This window comes from Scyliorhinus torazame, chromosome 2 (genome assembly GCF_047496885.1).
Source record: "Scyliorhinus torazame isolate Kashiwa2021f chromosome 2, sScyTor2.1, whole genome shotgun sequence".
Classification (NCBI taxonomy): Eukaryota; Metazoa; Chordata; class Chondrichthyes; order Carcharhiniformes; family Scyliorhinidae; genus Scyliorhinus; species Scyliorhinus torazame.
In genome coordinates this window covers 271950764-271970749 of record NC_092708.1, presented here as the reverse complement: position 1 = coordinate 271970749, position 19986 = coordinate 271950764, and the positions used below count along the sequence as shown (strand labels likewise).

At 42.8% G+C, this 19986-nt stretch overlaps 1 protein-coding gene across 1 annotated transcript in view; it reads right to left on the bottom strand.

Annotated features, from left to right (window-relative positions):
* Positions 1–19986, bottom strand: part of ubr1 (ubiquitin protein ligase E3 component n-recognin 1) — a 398703-nt gene that overhangs the window by 353587 nt on the left and 25130 nt on the right. Inside the window, exons 2-4 of the mRNA XM_072487581.1 lie at positions 11008–11264; positions 7782–7860; positions 2987–3094 (exon numbers count right to left, since the gene is read on the bottom strand). Coding sequence (XP_072343682.1) covers positions 2987–3094; positions 7782–7860; positions 11008–11264 — 444 coding nt within the window. The remainder of the gene's footprint in view (positions 1–2986; positions 3095–7781; positions 7861–11007; positions 11265–19986) is intronic.

The following is a 19986-nucleotide window of genomic DNA, read 5'->3' as shown; positions in this document are numbered from 1 at the left end:
CAAGATTGCAAACTCCTTCTGAAAAAAAATTCTTAATTTCTAAACTTCACTTTGGGCATTTTCTTACCATGTTCTGATCCTAAGCCAGTTTAAATATGAATCTGGATGTCAATACCTTTCTTAGTGGCACAGTGGCAAGCACTGCTGCCTACAGGGCTGAGGACCCAGGTTCGATCCCACTCTGGGTCATTGTCTGTATGGAGTTTGCACATTCTCCCCGTGCCTGCATGGGTTTCACCTCCCCAACCCACCCCCCAAAACCAATGATGTGCAGGTTGGGTGGATTGGACACACCAAATTGCCCCTTAATTGGAAAAAAAATAATTGGGATACCCCAAATTGATATTTTTTAAAAAATCGATACTTTTCTTGATAATAGGTAATGCAGCATTACAAATGTCAGCTGCTCATCTCCCAATCCAGAGTCCCAGCAGTCTCTCTTCATAGGGCTCTCAGTACTTAATGAAACAATGTGCTTCACCTCTTTATCTTAACAATACAATACCATTAATAATAATAATAACAACCTTTTATTGTCACAAGTATGAAGTTACTGTGAAAAGCCCCGAGTCGCCACATTCCGGCGCCTGTTCCTGTAAGCTGGTATGGGAATTGAACCCGCACTTCAGGCCTTGTTCTAACAGATATATGTCCAAAAATGGCTTTAAAAGGAGTAGATAGGGAGAAGCTGTTTCCACCGGGAGTGTTGGTAACCAGTGGACATTTATTGAAAATAATTGGCTAAAGAACCAGAGGAGAATTTATTTTAACACAGCAGGTTCATGATGATCGGAATGTACTATCTTATAGGTGGTGGAATTCAAAGGTAATGTTCAAAGAGAGATTCCAAGGGGAAATATCTGCAGAGTTATGGGGAAAGAACAGGGAAATGGGACCAATTGAATAGCTAGTTCAAAGAATTAACATGAGCATGAATGGCGTCTAGCCCATGATCATCCTTTGTAAGCATCACCCAACTCAATCAGACATCAGAGTTACGAACAACTGTTTATGCCGAAGAAACTAAGTTTGAGTCTTCTGACAGTTGATAACTTTTTTTAAAATATATTTAGAGTACCCAATCCATTTTTTCCAATTAAGGGGCAGTTTAGTAGGCCAATCCACCTACCCTGCATATCTTCGGGTTGTGGGGGCGAAACCCATGCAAACACGGAGAATGTGCAAACTCCACACAGACAGTGACCCAGAGCCGGGATTGAACCTGGGACCTCGGCGCGTGAGGCAGCAGTGCTAACCATTGCACCACCATGCTGCCCAGTTGGTTAACCTTTTGATGAATGATAGTGAAGTCAATCCTCCTAACTGAACCAAAACAAACTGCAAACCACTAGGAGTTGTGCAATATTAGAAGACAGCTCAAGCAGATGTTATGATCATCAGTCACTGGAATAGATCCATTTAATCAAACATACCCTTGAAAACAGCACCTGTCACTATCCAGGTGAAGTGAAAATAGTTCAATTAAATTATCACATGGTGGATCAAAAATTGCAAAGGACATTCAGCAAATCAAAATGCCAACCAAACACCACTCAAAAATAGGCAAACATTAGGTATGAATGCACAACTTTCCTAATAACATTAATCATATTGAAAGAAGCTGTAAATAATGAACTTCAAGATTTCCAATTATGTTGACAACATAATTTAGACCTACTAAGGAAGATGGACAAAAGCTTGAAGATGTTTGTTAGCAAGTAAAGGAATCAATATAGGTCAAGCTGCTTTTATAATGTTTTTCATCTATCATCTCCCACAGACAGTTGTCATATAAAAACATAGAAAATAGGAGGCCATTCGGCCCTTCCGGCCTGCTTCATCAATCAACATGATCATGGTTGAGCCTCCACTCAATGCCATACTCCAGCGCTCTCAACATACCCCTCTGCACCTTTAGAGTCTAGATATAGAGGTAAATCCACCAAATTTCTTTAAGAATGTTGGGCAAGCCATTTTACTGCCTTATTCTCAGCAGCTAGCGCTGGTCTGACTTGGCCAAAAATAACTGATAATTAATAATAATAGTCGCTTATTGTCACAAGTAGGCGTCAATGAAGTTACATTCGGGGAGGCCAGTACAGCTGCTGGCATTGTTCTGCATTGCAAGCCAGCTGTTTAGTCAACTGTGTTAAACCAGCCCCTATTGTAATGGGCAATACAATCTCACTATGTCATAATACACATGGTGGTCATGAGGATATCATGATGCCATTATGCTTTGCATATTTAATAGCCTATTTGTCAGTCATCACTTGGAGTACACTGCCACTAAAACAAAGGAAAAGTAATATCACCCAAGACATACATGTGCAAGTACAGTGTAGGTTTGCAGGTCCCTCCTCCCAGTATCCAGCCTGCATTAACAACTGTAGAAAAGTCAGGAGATTTATAGAGCATACCATCCCCGTGAAGTAGGGGATATTATGCACTAATTGCACATGCATGAATGCAAAATAATTTTAAAATTGAATAAATGCCAGATCAAAGTTCAAATTACAGCAATCAATTTTTTCTAAAATTTAGAGTATCCAACTCTTTTTTTCCAATTGAGGGACAATGTTTATTGTGGCCAATCCATCTACCCTGCATATCTTTGGGTTGTGGGGGTGAGGCCCACGCAGACACAGGGAGAATGTGAAAACTCCACACGGACAGTGACCCGGAGTGGGGAACGAACACGGGTCCTCGGCGCCGTGAGGCAGCAGTGCTAACCACTACGCCACCGCAAATTACAGCAATTTTAAATAATGAAAACGCAGAATTTTCATGGCAACAAATATGATTTTCATCAATCCACTGCAATTAGAACAAACCAATAAAAGAATGGGGGTTGGTGAAATAAAAGGGGAGAAGGTGGGGTAGAAATTAATAAAACATAAGTCTAAGTTTAATTGATCGGCCTGGCCACCATCACCAGACAAGCTACAACCAATAAAGATCAAATGCTTCTGGAAAAGCATCCTACCGCAGTGTCCTCTGAGGCACCATGTTCATGCTTTTTGCAGGCAGGTCCAGTCTTCCACGCTTCAACATCTCCACAGTCACAAAACCCTCCTCCATAGGAAGAATTCATCTTCAAACACAAAACAAACAATGTGTTAAACAATACAGAAACATCAGTTTAAAAATTTTAGAAAAATGGTGTTAGATACCCAACACCCTTTCTCTGCTGCACCGTTCTCCGCTGCATAGTCACGGAAGAAAGATTAAACTGGGACATCTTCATTCACGATTGCATGCATTTAGTAGCTCCAGGGGCAGTACACCAAAAACTGGTTACAGCAGGAGAACAGCCCAAGCGCAAAAAGCAAAGTTAATATTTCCTTATACGAACAAAAACAAACGTTCCTCTGGAATTAGTTTCATACAGCAACATCACGCACACAATTTTGTTTGGAACAGGTGGGACCAATATCAGTGCTCCTCACTTCTGTTCGGCCTGTAATCAGCTCACAGAATAATAATGCTGAAGAGGCCCTTTGGCCCATTGAGTCTGCACCAACGCATGAAAAACACCTGTCTACCTAATCCCATTTGCCAGCTAAGTCAGAACAATCCGAGTACAGAAACAGGAATCCATTTGGTGTGAGAGATTCATCTACACACTGGAATTAAATTTGGAAAAAAAGCATGCTTTTAAGAGCATGGTCTTAGAGATCCACTCATTAGATGCAACTATTTTGAAGAGCAGGCATCTGCTGCTTTGTCCTTCTAGATGGTAGTGGTCGTGGGTTTGGAAGATGCTGTCTAAGGAACGTTGGTGAGTTATGGCAGTGCATCTTGTAGATAGTACACATGGCTGCCACTGTTCATCGGTGGTGGAGGGTTTGAATGTTTGTGTAAGGGGGAGCAATCAAGTGGGCTCCTTTGTCCTGGATGTTGTTGAGCTTCTTGTGTTGTTGGAACTGCACTCATCCAGGCAAGTAGAGAGTATCAATTACACTCCGGACTTGTGCCTTGTAGATGGTGGAGGGGCATTTGGGGGGGTGGGGGGATAGGAGGAGGAGGGAAGTTACTCGCCGTAGGATTCCTAGCCTTTGACCTGCCCTGGTAGCCACAGTATTAATACGACTAGTCCAGTTCAGTTTCTGATCAATGGTAACCCCCAGAATGTTGATTGTGGGGAATTCAGCTATGGTAATGCAGTTGAATGGCATGGGGCGGTGGTTCAAACCTCTCTTGTAGGAGATGGTCATTGCCTGGCTCTGGAGTGGTGTGAATGTAATTTGACACTTGTCAGCCCAAGCCCGGATATTGTCCAGGTCTTGCTGAATTTGGACATGACTGCTTCATTATCTGAGGAGTCACAAATGGTGCTGAACATCCGCAAATATCCCTACTTCTGACCTTATGATGGAAGGGAGGTTATTGATGAAGCAGCTGAAGATGGTAGGCCTGTTACCGTGATCCATAAGATTGGCTCAGCCGGTGACGGGCACTAAAGTTACCAGGAGCAGTATTTTGGTGAGAAGATAGAGACAAAAATTCTCCAACCATCATAGTTTGATGTTCATTCTCTGCTACCATGTTATAAATTCAGTGTTCATTCAGAGTAAAGGAGGAAACTGGAGTCAGTCTTTCCTAACATAAGCTTATTCACACAGGCCAGAAAACACCGGCTCATATCCATAGAATCCCTACAATGCAGAAGGAGGCCATTCGGCCCATCGAGTTAGAATTAGAATAGCCAATGTTAGCCCATTAGAATAGCCAATGTTGTTCCTGTTTAAGAAGGGTAGCAAGGATAATCCCGGGAACTACAGGCCGGTGAGCCTTACTTTAGTGGTAGGGAAATTACTGGAGAGAATTCTTCGAGACAGGATCTACTCCCATTTGGAAGCAAATGGACGTATTAGTGAGAGGCAGCACGGTTTTGTGAAGGGGAGGTCGTGTCTCACTAACTTGATAGAGTTTTTCGAGGAGGTCACTAAGATGATTGATGCAGGTAGGGCAGTAGATGTTGTCTATATGGACTTCAGTAAGGCCTTTGACAAGGTCCCTCATGGTAGACTATTACAAAAGGTGAAGTCACACGGGATCAGGGGTGAGCTGGCAAGGTGGATACAGAACTGGCTAGGCCATAGAAGGCAGAGAGTAGCAATGGAGGGATGCTTTTCTAATTGGAGGGCTGTGACCAGTGGTGTTCCACAGGGATCAGTGCTGGGACCTTTGCTCTTTGTAGTATATATAAATGATTTGGAGGAAAATGTAACCGGTCTGATTAGTAAGTTTGCAGATGACACAAAGGTTGGTGGAATTGCGGATAGCGATGAGGACTGTCGGAGGATACAGCAGGATTTAGATTGTTTGTTTGGAGACTTGGGCGGAGAGATGGCAGATGGAGTTTAATCCGGACAAATGTGAGGTAATGCATTTTGGAAGGTCTAATGCAGGTAGGGAATATACAGTGAATGGTAGAACCCTCAAGAGTATTGAAAGTCAAAGAGATCTAGGAGTACAGGTCCACAGGTCACTGAAAGGGGCAACACAGATGGAGAAGGTAGTCAAGAAGGCATACGGCATGCTTGCCTTCATTGGCCGGGGCATTGAGTATAAGAATTGGCAAGTCATGTTGCAGCTGTATAGAACCTTAGTTAGGCCACACTTGGAGTATAGTGTTCAATTCTGGTTGCCACACTACCAGAAGGATGTGGAGGCTTTAGAGAGGGTGCAGAAGAGATTTACCAGAATGTTGCCTGGTATGGAGGGCATTAGCTATGAGGAGCGGTTGAATAAACTCGGTTTGTTCTCACTGGAACGAAGGAGGTGGAGGGGAGACCTGATAGAGGTATACAAAATTATGAGGGCATAGACAGAGTGGATAGTCAGAGGCTTTTCCCCAGGGTAGAGGGGTCAATTACTAGGGGGCACAGGTTTAAGGTGAGAGGGGCAAGGTTTAGAGTAGATGTACGAGGCAAGTTTTTTACGCAGAGGGTAGTGGGTGCCTGGAACTCGCTACCGGAGGAGGTAGTGGAAGCAGGGACGATAGGGACATTTAAGGGGCATCTTGACAAATATATGAATAGGATGGGAATAGAAGGATACGGACCCAGGAAGTGTAGAAGATTGTAGTTTAGTCAGGCAGCATGGTCGGCACGGGCTTGGAGGGCCGAAGGGCCTGTTCCTGTGCTGTACATTTCTTTGCTCTTTGTTTGTTGAGTCTACACCGATCCTCTGAATGAGCACCCTGCCTAGGCCTATGCTCCTACATCTTATAGTCTTACAAGCTCAATGAACAGGACCTCATCTCTCAAATAGATGTTTCAGCCTTCGAAACGTAACATGTGAGTTCAAAAATTTTAGATTGCCCTTCTTTCGTTCAGTTTTTCTTTGCTGGTTTTTTTTTTTCCCCCTCTTTGCTTCTCGGCGAGTTATTGAGGATCATACCACTCTTTACTTCTCCCTTTAATCACTTCCTTTGGCCTTCTCTCTCCACCGATGATAGTTGCCAGGCCTGCTGAGTATTTACTTTATTAATTCTAAAAGGCTAGCAGCAGGGAATTGAGTGCTAATGGCACATAATCATTTTGATAGCTGTGCTAATTCTTAACCATTTAAAACCGACAAACAACGCAGAATATTCACCACATTACCACCTCAAAACAGCAGGAAGTAAACTCTGGGGTGGATTTTCTGCCTCATTTTTGGCAGAGAGGAATGGCGACGGAGCAGAGAATTGAAGGGAGTCCCAAACAGCTTCCATGCCAGTGGGATTTCCCAGCTCCGGTGGCACAGTGGTCAGTACTGCTGCCTCACAGCATTAGGGGCCCAGGTTCAATTCCAGCCATCAATGTGCTCAACTACCTGTGTGGAGTTTGCACATTCTCCCTGTGTCTGCGTGGGTTTCCTCCAGGTGCCCCCGTTTCCTCCCACAATCCAAAGATATGCAGGTTAGGTGGATTGGCCATGCTAAATTACCCTTCAAACGTGCGCAGGTTAGGTGGGATTGTGGGGATAAGGCGGGGGTGTGGGCCTAGTTGGCGTGCTTTTTCAGAGGGCCAGTGCAGACCTGATGGGTCGAATGGCCTCCTTCTGCCCTCGAGGAATAATCTATGGTTCTATGGTAGGGGAAGTCAGACAGGCATATTCAGTGCTACAATATGTGCAGGCTGGCAGTAATTATGTTCCCTTACTGTTTCATCAGCAGGTGACAGAGTCACAGGTGCAAAATCAAATGCTGGTTAGGGCTGGTTCAGCAGTGGGCTAAACAGCTGGCTTGTAATGCAGAACAATGCCAGCAGCGCAGGTTCAATTCCCATACCAGTCTCCCCGAACAGGCGCTGGAACGTGGCGACTGGGAGCTTTTCACAGTAACCTCATTGAAGCTTACTTGTGACAATAAGCGATTATTATTTTTATTATTATTATTAAATGCATACATATCCAATCTGACAGATTTTATGAACAATAATTCCTATTAGTCTTCTAACATCCAAACACAAACCCTCTACCAACATTAAGGTAAAGGGGAGCAGGAGCACAACAACCATCACCTCCAAGTCAAACAACATCCTTCATGGTCATAGGGATTATATCCTTGAAATCTCTACCTAGTAGAACTGTTGGAGCACCTTCAGCACACGAGTGAGCAATTCAGGGTCAACTAGTGATGGACAATAAATGTCCATTATCTAAAAGGTGCACACACCAAGAATGATTTTTTTTTTAATGTCTTATCAGTGAAAGTACTACAAAACACTTTTGCAAATAAAATTAAAATGCAATGAAACCAAACATAAGCAGGCAGAACCATACTATACCTTGTACCGGTGATTTCGGTGAACACTGTTTTGGAAACAGTCCATGCATAGTACACAAGTGGGATCTATTGCACAGTCTCTGAAACAAAAATGGTACAAGAACAATCGTTTGTTAAATTCAGACTACACTGCTGACATTCTTCAGTCATAGAATCAAACCAATGCAGGTGATTTGGCCCATCATGCCTGGCCAACTTTCATAGAGCGATCCAATTAGTCCCTACTTTTTCCCCATAGCATGGAAATCTCACCATTTCAAGTTTATATCCATTTTCTTTTTAAAAGTTATTGGATCTATTTCCACCACCCTTTCAGGCATGTATTCCAAATCAATATATGGTGCATAAATAATTCTCATCTTCATGGTTCATGTGCCAATTATCTCAAATCCAATCCTCTGGTTACCAACAATCCTGCTAGTATAAAAGTTTTTTCCCCACCTATGCTATTAAGTCTCTATTACAGCATCACTTAGCTTTCTAAAAGACAATCCTTGCTTTGTTTCGGATACTTCCACAGAACTGAAGTCCCTCGTCTCTAGGACTATTACAGTATCCACATTGTTGAGATGCCGATTCGGGCCACATTACTGTGGAGAGATGCTGAATGGAAGCCAAGTGTTTGAAAGAACAAATGGGCATTTATATGGCATCTTTCATAATCACAGCACGTCCAAAAGTACCATGCAGCCAAAGTAATTTTCAAGTGGGATCGCTACCGACAGTAAAGCACTCCTTTAGTACTACAAGTCTGCAAATAAATGTATGACAATAAGTTCTGCTCTTTGTCATGTGTACATGATGCAAGAAAGGCAGAGGCCACAACTGATTACTTGCTTGCATTGCACTGGAATAGAATAAGAGGGGAAAAATAAATGATGTACAGAGTTTAGAGAGGAGAAACTGTTATTTCAACTTTTATTTAGTTGGCCACTCCAGCTGCACTCTACAATTAAACCTTACATTGAGGCTCCAGCTGTTCTCTCAGGTGGATGTAAAAGGTCCAGTGGTAAATTTAAAACAAAGTGGCAATCTCTCTGGTGTCATTGTCAATATTTATCCCACACAATTATATTATTGGACTAATGATCTGAAGATCCAAGTTCAAATACCATCATGGCAATTAGGGAATTTAAATGCAGTTATTTAAATAAAACTAGAATAAAGTTTCAATTAGTATTGTGACAACAAAACTACAAAATTAAATTGTCAAAAAACCCATAACGTTTATTAATATTCTTCAGGGAAGGATCTTACCTGGTCTGGTCTATATGTGGATCCAGACTCAAAGCAACATGTTTAACTCTTGGAATAGAATCACAGAATTTCTACAGTGCAGCAATAGGCCATTCAGCCCATCGCGACGGCACCAGCCCTCTGAAAGAGCACCTATCTAGCCCACTCCATCCCTGTAGCCCCAGCTAACCTACAGACCTTTGGACACCAAGGGGCAATTTATCATGGCCAATTCACCTAGCCTGCACACCATTGGACTGTGGGAGGAAACCAGAGCACCCAATGGAAACCCAGACGTGGGGAGAACGTGTCACCCAAAGCCAGAATTGAACCCAAATTCCCTGGTGCTGTGATGCAGCTGCGCTGATCACTGTGCCATGGTTCTCTTAACTGACTTCTGAATTTCCTTTTTATAACTTTAGAGTACCCAATTATTATTTTTTCAATTAAGGGGCAATTTAGCGTGGCCAATCTACCTAACTTGCACATCTTTGGGTTGTGGGGGTGAAACCCACGCAGGCACAGGGAGAATGTGCAAACTCCACACGGACAGTGACCCAGGGCCAGGATTCGAACCCGGGTCCAAAGCACCGTAGTCCCAGTGCTAACCACTGCGCCACGTACCGTCCCTACTGACTTCTGAAACGACCTTGCAGATCATAAGGCGTAGGAGCAGAAGTAGGCCATCCGGTTCATCAAGTCTGCTCCGCCATTCAATGATATCATGACTGATCTGATATGATAATTGTCAACTCCACTTTCCCACCTTATCCCCATAAAACTAGATTCCCCTACCGTTCAGAAATGTCTATCTCAGCCTTGAACATACTTAACGGCCCAGCCTCTACAGCTCTCTGCGGTCAAAAATTCCAGATTCACTTCTCATCTCTCGGAGGTTAGCGAATCTGTGGATCACATGGGGATGGGCAATAAATTCTGGCCTTGCCTGAAATGCCCACATCTTGCACATAAATAAGCATCACATTATCTCATTGGTATTTTGTGATCTCAGTGGGATCCTGCTATGCACAAATGATTGCAAAACTATGTGGAACGTTGAGATTATGAAATGTGCAACATAAATGCAATCCTGTTTGTTCATGCAGCACTGAAGTATCAGCCTTTATTATGTGTTCACACCTTGGAATTGAACCCATGATTTTCTGACTCAAAAATAAGAGTGCTTTAACCCTGATTAACAGCAGCAAGATCTGATAAAGTGGCAAATCAGCTGTGTGAATGCTGTATTCATATGATGCAGTAGGATTGGTTGACAACATGCTTACAATTGAAAAACATATTTTCTTGAATTATGGGATTATGACCCTGATGGCACTCAGGGGAGACATGTTCTTCCTGAGGTTTGCAATAGCAGGTTTTGAAATGCAGCAAGACCTCACATAATGAGAAAGTACTCCAAACCAACTACTAACTTCAAGTGTTAAAAGACTTCTCAAAAGTTCATAACTATCTGGCACTGTCAAAAGTGTCACCTTTAAAGTGATATATTAAACCGAGAGCCCCGTCTGCCTCTCATGTGAACAAATATGGCAAACTCCGTGTGGAGTTTGCACATTCTCCCCGTGTCTCCGTGGGTCTTGCCCCCACAACCCAAAAGGATCTGCAGGGTGGGTGAATCGGCCATGCTAAATTGCCCCTTAATTGGAAGAAAAGAATTGGGCACTCTAAAATTTTTTTAAATTATGTCACCATTGCTTGTTGTGAGAGCTTGCTATGTGCAAATTGACTGCGGCTTTTCTCCATTGGAGTAATTATCATTTAAAAGTATATCAGAGTATAAAGTGCAATATCGAAGCATTTCTTTCCTTTCTCGGATTTCTTTTTTTAAAAGTAAAAGTATTTCAGCTGCCTTTGAGTTCAGCAGGAAACAAGCAAAAGAACATAGTCGGTCACAAGAGGGCTTTCATTCATAAAGCAGCAAGAACATTGTCCAGAAGCAGAATAATGCGCTCATTTACACAACTTCTCACCGGCAAGAATACGTAGTTTCTCCCCCTTTGAAAACTCGGCCACAGAGCTGCGAAGAACCATTGTTTTGTTCCAGCTTTGCAAAACCATCTGCTGGGGTTTCTCCAAACAGAAACCACTCCAAGGTTTGGAGTAATATTTGATAGGCCTGCTCATCCTCAGGTGACTTGACTTCCGATCCCGAGCAATGCACAGCAGGTACATATTCCTTCAGGTGTTGATATATCCCCAGACACAAATCAACTCCTTCCTGCCAATTCTGTGTGAAGAAAAGTAAATGTCACTTGCAACCAAAACTTCCCATTCTTCCTTGCTGTATCAAATAACTCCGTTACTGTTTTGCATTCCCACATTGAACTTATCCCTCCAGATAATCTATAACCTACTGCACGGAAGCATGACAGTCCAGAACTGACTACACAAATCAAATAGGTGACAAACAAGAAACAATTCCTCCAATAAATGGGCATGCACAAACAGAAAATGTTTGAAACGCTCATCAGATCAGGTAGTATGTGGGGAAAGGTAGGTATAACATCTCACCTTTAGTCAGAGGATCTGACAAAGGAACTCAAAAGTTAAGAACTTAAATGTCTAGGTGTATGTCACTGGTTTAGCACACTGGGCTAAATCGCTGGCTTTTAAAGCAGACCAAGGCAGGCCAGCAGCACGGTTCAATTCCCTGGTACAGCCTCCCTGAACAGGCACCGGAATGTGGCAACTAGGGGCTTTTCACAGTAACTTCATTTGAAGCCTACTTGTGACAATAAGCGATTTTCATTTCATTTCACGCTTGGAATGTAAAACAGTTTACAGCTACTGAAGGAATACGTTCCACTTAGCAAACATTCCTTCAGTGACACCTAGCAGCTAAATACTTAAATATCTTATTTGAGATTAGAAAACTGAAAGTGTCAAAACTTAATTCCATTGGGTTTCCAAGGACAACCTGTGGGACTGCAGGAGTTCAAGAAGGCAGTTCACCACCACCTTCTGATGGGCAACAAGGTATGGGGAATAAATGCTGGCCTAACCAGCGACACCACATCCCGTAAATGATTTTTTTAAAGCATAATTCAACCGTATGCTTTCTTCCGAGCAACCAAGTAATGGGTTGACTAGAAATCACTAAGTTGGGTTCAATTAGTTTTTTGTTCTTTTTTTTCATAAATTTAGAGTACCCAATTATTTTTTTTGCCAATTAAGGGGCAATTTAGCATGGACAATCCACCTATGCTGCACATTTTTGGGTTGTGGGGGTGAAACACACGCAGACACGGGAAGAATGTACAAACACCACACAGATAGTGACCCAGGGCCAAGATCAAACCTGGGTCCTCAGCGTCAGAGGCAGCAGTGCCGCCCTGGGTTCAAAAAGTAGTATAAATTGAGATGCACTGTCAAAGCTTTTTGTCTTGCACTCATCAGGGCATATTCACAAGAAGTGCAAATTTCAATGTGAACATGAATTTTAACTTTTCAGCTCAACATAAGCTTGGGGGACAGCCACTCCCTGGTTCTTTCCCCATTACAATGCCTTGACCAAAGTCGATCTAACTGGTTTGAATTTAAACAAAAGCTTGGTAGATAATGCTTTCCATGGCAGCACCTCTACCAGAGTCCACGAGCCAACCAATCAGCACCCTCTTTCCATGCAGTGTAACTGTTGTTCCCATTGAAATTTGATATTCTTATGAATCGCAGATGAGTGCAAGTCGAAAGGTTCTTCAGTATGCCTTTTTTCTTTTCAGCAATATTTATGTTGAAAAAAAACAAAGTAGCTTCAGGCTATTGGTGGATTAAACACTTGCAGCCTATGACCATTTTAAAACCATTTCTTAAAAGCTTCAAGTTCCAGCATGGTTTCTTTTACACATTATCACAACAGCAGATATCTTACCAAAACCCACAAATTCAGCAATTCACATCATTACCAGAGAAGAATAACTCTGAATGCCACAAAGCAAATACGGGAACCACCTAATTTCCCTTTCAGCAATATGTGAGTACCACTGGGACTTTCCATCCTGCAGTTTTAAAACATGCTAATGCCCTATTTGATGTATGCACTGTAGCTGTGAGCCCTAGCTGCCATAAAAAGGGAAATTAGTTACTATATTCTTTACTGCGATGTCGCTGGTACGGGTGGCATTTGGGGCCCATCTCTCATTGCCCTGAGTAGGTGGTGGCAAACTACCTTCATGAACCATTGTAACAGTTTAATACAATGGAGTGCCTATCTTAGCCACTTTCAGAGGACAGTGACTGAGTCGCCCATAGCTCCAGAAAAGTGTTGAGAATGCAAGAAATAGGAGAATGACAGGTTTAAAATAATTGTGCTTCACACTGTCCATCTATAGATTTATAGAATTTACAGTGCAGAAGGAGGCCATTCAGCCCATCGAGTCTGCACCGGCTCTTGGAAAGAGTACCCTACACAAGGTCAACACCGACCCACTTCCACCCTATCCCCCTGACCCAATAACCCCTCCCAACCTTTTTGGACACTAAGGGCAATTTATCATGGCCAATCCACCTAACCTGCACATCTTTGGACTGTGGGAGGAAACCGGAGCACCCGGAGGAAACCCACGCACACACGGGGAGGATGTGCAGACTCCGCACAGACAGTGACCCAAGCCGGAATCGAACCTGGGACCCTGGAGCTGTGAAGCAATTGTGCTAACCACTGTGCTACCGTGCTGCCCTACTTCCAAGGTAGTGAGAATTAGGATCTCAAGGATAGCTAATCGGCATTTCTACTTGAATACAAGGTCCATGTGATTTGCCTGGCCATGGAGATGGACTTTGAGAGGAAACGAGTGTACGGCATCTTTGAAAACTCAGACAAGATTAGTCTGCCAGGATCTGGGAGAGTAACCATAGGCAGCAAGACGTTGCGGTTTACCATGCAAGAATGTGAATGGGAGCTTGTGCTCAGATTGAAAAGTCTGAATATATAGAAACATAGAATCCCCAAAGTGCAGGAGAAGCCCTTCTGCCTATAGAGTCTACACCGACCTTCTGAAAGAGCACCTTACCTGGGCCCACTCCCCCACCCATGACCCCACCAAATCCTTGGACACTGTGGGCAATTTAGCATTGCCAATCCACCTGACACGCAAATATTTAGACTGTGGGATGAAACTGGAGCACCCAGAGGAAACCCACGCAAACATAGGGAGAACTTGCAAACTCCACACAGATAGTCACCCAAGATTGGCATTAAACCCGACTCCCCAGCGCTGTGAGGCAACGGGAAGTTAAAACAAGGCTGGAAGATTTGCATAGCTTGTACTCGAGGAAAAACCTTGGAGGGATGAAACCTCATTGTGAAAGACAGTTTTGAGATTAAAAGTTTCCAGGCTGAGAAAGAAAAGGTACAGGGCTAAAACCTTAGGAGAATTGAATGTCCAGTTCCCGAACACTGTAAAGTGTATCTGTGAAGTATATTTTTTCTGTTGTGTTAAAAGAAAAAGGGAAATGTTCTGTCTTGTGGTTTAAAATATAAGTTGCTTACAAAGATAGTGTTTTTAGTCTTTTGTTTTTGTAAAAGTTTTAAAATGTGAAATTTGTCTTGTCATCTTATCAGCTATTAACTAGAAGTTCAAATTTCTTTTTAAAAGTTCATCTCAATGAAAATCGTAACAAAATACATGACTGACCAGGTAAATGGGACAATTCACAAACCACCACAGTGAGATTTGAACACATGTTCTGCAGATTATTAGTCTAAATCCCTGGATTACTAGTCTAGCAACCTAACTACCATAACACTGTATTCTCTAGGTTGTTCAGTTACCAAGGACACCGAACTTTGTACTCACTTCTGGGAATTTTGCAAAATTTCTACTCAACAATGACCACAATAATTTACTTCACTTTATGCAAATAAGAAACTTAAGGAAAAGAAACCAGGGTTGGACAGCTAACTTCAAAGATCAAGAATCTTTCCTCCGAACCTGCTGAGACAAAATCTTCCACAGATGCTGCTTTTGAGGCGATTTGCTCACGTCTTCACACCCTTCACTTGGTTTATTTCCATGCTACCTCTAATCTCTGTATCATCCCACCAGTAATCAGAAATAAGGTATTTCCTTCCCATCATACCAGCTTGGACCAGTGCCCATGATTCAGAGATGAACACTCCAGTGAAAGGAAATTATTAAAGGAAAAGGCACATTCTCCTAGTATCTGTGTAGGTTTCCTCCAGGTGGTCCGGTTTCCTCCCACAGTCCAAAATTGTGCAGGAGGTGGATTGGCCATGCTAAATTGTCCCTTGGTTTTCAAAGGTTAGATGGGGTGGTCTTTCAGAAGGTCGGTGTAGGATCAATGGACCAAATAGCCTCTTGCTGCAAAGTAGGGATTCTATATGATCTATAAAATCTCAAGATCCTAAAGTAAGGGAACAGTTAGGAGGCAGTGATCATAATATGGTAGAATTCAGTCTGCAATTTGAAAGAAAGAAGGTAGAAGCAGATGTAAAGGTGTTACAGTTAAATAAAGGTAAACAGGGGCATGAGGGGGGAACTGACAAAAATCGACTGGGAGCAGAGCCTAGTGGGAAAGACAGAAAGCAATGGCAGGAGTTTCTGGGAGTAATTGAGGACACAGTACAGAGGTTCATCCCAAAGAAAAGAAAGGTTATTAGAGGGGGGATTATGCAGCCATGGCTAACAAAGGAAGTCAGGGAATGCATCAAAGCAAAGGAGAAAGACTATAATGTGGCAAAGAGTAGTGGGAAGTCAGAAGATTGGGAAGGCTACAAAAACAAACAGAGGATAACAAAGAGAGAAATAAGGAAGGAGAGGATCAAATATGAAGGTCGGCTAGCCAGTAACATTAGGAATGATAGTAAAAGTTTATTTAAATACATTAAAAACAAATGGGAGGCAAAAGTAGACATTGGGCCACTCCAAAATGACGCTGGTAATCTAGTGATGGGAGACAAGGAAATAGCTGAGGAACTAAATAAGTACTTTGCGTCAGTCTTCACAGTAGAAGACATGAGTAATATCCCAACAATTCAGGAGAGTCAGGGGACAGAGTTGAATATGGTAGCCATCACAAAGGAGAAAGTGCTAGAGAAACTAAGAGGTCTAAAAATTGATAAATCTCCAGGCCCAGATGGGCTACATCCTCGAGTTCTAAAGGAGATAGCTGAAGAAATAGTGGAGGCGTTAGTTATGATCTTTCAAAAGTCACTCGAGTCAGGGAAAGTCCCAGAGGATTGGAAAATCGCTGTTGTAACCCCCCTGTTCAAGAAGGGAACAAGGAAAAAGATGGAAAATTATAGGCCAATTAGCCTAACCTCGGTTGTTGGCAAGATTCTAGAATCCACTGTTAAGGATGAGATTTCTAAATTCTTGGAAGTGCAGGGTCGGATTAGGACAAGTCAGCATGGATTTAGTAAGGGGAGGTCGTGCCTGACAAACCTGTTAGAGTTCTTTTGAAGAAATAACAAATAGGTTAGACCAAGGAGAGCCAATGGATGTTATCTATCTTGACTTCCAAAAGGCCTTTGATAAGGTGCCTCACGGGAGACTGCTGAGTAAAATAAGGGCCCATGGTATTCGAGGCAAGGTACTAACATGGATTGACGATTGGCTGTCAGGCAGAAGGCAGAGAGTTGGGATAAAAGGTTCTTTTTCGGAATGGCAACCCGGTGACGAGTGGTGTTCCGCAGGGTTCAGTGTTGGGGCCACAGCTGTTCTCTTTATATATTAACGATCTAGATGACGGGACTGGGGGCATTCTGGCTAAGTTTGCCGATGATACAAAGATAGGTGGAGGGGCAGATAGTATTGAGGTGGTGGGGAGGCTGCAGAAAGATTTAGACAGATAAGAGGAGTGGTCCAAGAAATGGCTGATGAAATTCAACGTGGGCAAGTGCGAGGTCTTGCACTTTGGAAAAAAGAATAGAGGCATGGACTATTTTCTAAACGGTGACAAAATTCATAATGCTGAAGTGCAAAGGGACTTGGGAGTCCTAGTCCAGGATTCTTTAAAAGGTAAACTTGCAGGTTGAGTCCGTAATTAAGAAAGCAAATGCAATGTTGTCATTTATCTCGAGGCTTGGAATATAAAAGCAGGGATGTATAAGAGCCTGTGTCTCCCAGCAGCCGCATTCTGTACCTGCGCTGCTGGGGGAAACATCTAGTGCAATAAAGCCTTTAATTGTCTCCAATCTTCTGTCAGGAGTTATTGATCGAGCATCACTGATGACAATGTTGTCATTTATCTCAAGAGGCTTGGAATATAAAAGCAGGGATGTACTTCTGAAGCTTTATAAAGCATTAGTTAGGCCCCATTTAGAATACTGTGAGCAATTTTGGGCCCCACACCTCAGGAAGGACATACTGGCACTGGAGCGGGTCCAGCGGAGATTCACATGGATGATCCCAGGAATGGTAGGCCTAACATACGATGAACGTCTGAGGATCCTGGGATTATATTCATTTGGAGTTTAGGAGGTTGAGGGGAGATCTAATAGAAACTTACAAGATAATGAATGGCTTAGATAGGGTGGACGTAGGGAAGTTGTTTCCATTAGCAGGGGAGACTAGGACCCGGGGGCACAGCCTTAGAATAAAAGGGAGTCACTTTAGAACAGAGATGAGGAGAAATTTCTTCAGCCAGAGAGTGGTGGGTCTGTGGAATTCATTGCCACAGAGGGCGGTGGAGGCCGGGACGTTGAGTGTCTTTAAGACAGAAGTTGATAAATTCTTGATTTCTCGAGGAATTAAGGGCTATGGAGAGAGAGCGGGTAAATGGGGTTGAAATCAGCCATGATTGAATGGTGGAGTGGACTCGATGGGCCGAATGGCCTTACTTCTGCTCCTATGTCTTATGGTCTAATGGTCTTTGACCCAAAATTAACAATTCCTCATATTTCTTACATTCATGTGAAAACCTCAGTAGAGTACTGAACAGTTGATCACAAATCTGGGAGGGATGGGGGTAGGCATGGATTAAATCTGATCAAAACTATTTTTCATATTCCGAAAACAGGCTGCTTCCAAAACAATAGTAAAAAGCAGTTTAATTACTACAGCATACAGTGATTTGGATTTGAGGGCAAATGTGAGTTTGTGACTAAGAATAAAGTTATTTCTGAAACCTCGCCAAAATAATATTTTTAAGACATCCTGTTTGTTCTGTACACAGAGTACAACACTTTTGGTACAAAAAAAATTAGCTCGTAGTACACCACAGGACTAAGCAAAAGATAAAAAGTATGGCGAAACAACAAGATACAGGCTTTGCCCCGACACACCCCTCTCTCACTGAAGAACATAAACGGGGACAGGAGGAAGCAGGAACATAAACAGTAAGAAAACTGATTCTGTACCAGTTGAGGTCCAGTCAGTTGCATTTGTTAATGGTCACACAATTTTGTTGTGACCTGAATCACATTGCCAAGGAATAAATGCTTGAAAGTAACTGGGTGGCAGCTGGGCTAAAATAGAAACGGAAATCATGTTGGCAGCCTTTTGCTGTAAACATAACTATTATTAAGCAATTAACACTGGAATAGCAAAGATGTAGAGAATTACTCATTCCAACCACTTATACCCGCCTTATACCAGCATAAGGCTGGTATGTGTGTCCATGGCACTGTGCATTTGAAATAAAAAATGTTTTACGAAAGGTAGTCACAGGGTAGCTGTCATGGGTGACTTTTAACTTTCCAAATACTGAGTGGAACCACTTTAAATCAAATAGTTTGGATGGAGCGGTTTTTATCCAGCAGGAGGGTTTCCTCACACAATAGGTGGATAGACCGACAAGAGGCGGGGCCACATTGGATTTGGTACTGGATAATGAACCGAGCCACTATCACTTTGGAGATAGTGACCACAATTCGGTGTCTTTCACTATTGCAATGGAGAGGGATAGGAACATACAGCCGGGCAAGGTTTATAACTGGGGAAGGGTAATTACGATGCGATTAGGCAAGAATTGGGGAGCATAAGGTGGAAACAGGAACTGTCAGGGATAGGCACAATTGAGATGTGGAGCTTGTTCAAGGAGCAAATACTGCGTGTCCTTGATATGTATGTCCCTGTCAGGCAGGGAGGAAATGGTCGAATGAGGGAACCATGGTTTACAAAAGAGGTTGAATGTCTTGTCTAGAGGAAGAAGGGGGCTTATGTAACGATGAGAAAACAAGGTTCAGTTAGGGCACTTGAGGGATACAAGATAGCTAGGAAGGAGCTCAAGAAAGGGCTTAGGAGAGGGCATGAGAAGTCCTTGGGTAGGATTAAGGAAAACCCCAAGACTTTTTACACTGGAGGAATAAAAGAATGACCATGGTGAAGTTAGGTCCGGTCGAGGACAGTAGTGGGAACGTGTGCATGGAGTCTGAAGATATAGGAGAGGCCCTAAATGAATACTTTTTTTCACTGTTCAAAAAGGAGAAGGGCCGTGTTGTTGAGGAGGATAGTGCGATACAGGCTGGTAGGCTGGAGGAGATAGATATTCAGAAGGAAGATGTGTTAGAAATTTTCAGAAGCTTGAGGATAGATAAGTCCCCTGGGACTGATAGGATATATCCTAGGATTCTTTGGGAGGCGAGGGATGAGATTGCAGAGCTTTTGGCTTTGATCTTTATGTCCTCACTGTCCACAGGAATAGTGCCAGAAGACTGGAGAGAGGCGAATGTTGTCCCCTTGTTCAAGAAAGGGAATAGGTATAACCCTGGGAATTATAGGCCGATTAGTCTCATTTCGGTCATCGGTAAATTATTGGAAAGGGTCCTGAGGGATAGGATTTATGATCATTTGGAAAGATACAGCTTAATCCAGGATAGTCAGCACAGATTTGTGAGGGGTAAATCTTGCCTCACAAGTTTGATTGTATTCTTTGAGGAGGTAACTAAGTACATAGATAAAGGTAGAGCAGTTGTTGTCGTATACATGGATTTTAGTAAGGCGTTTGGTAAGGTGCCCCATGGTCGGCTCATGCAGAAAGTAAGGAGG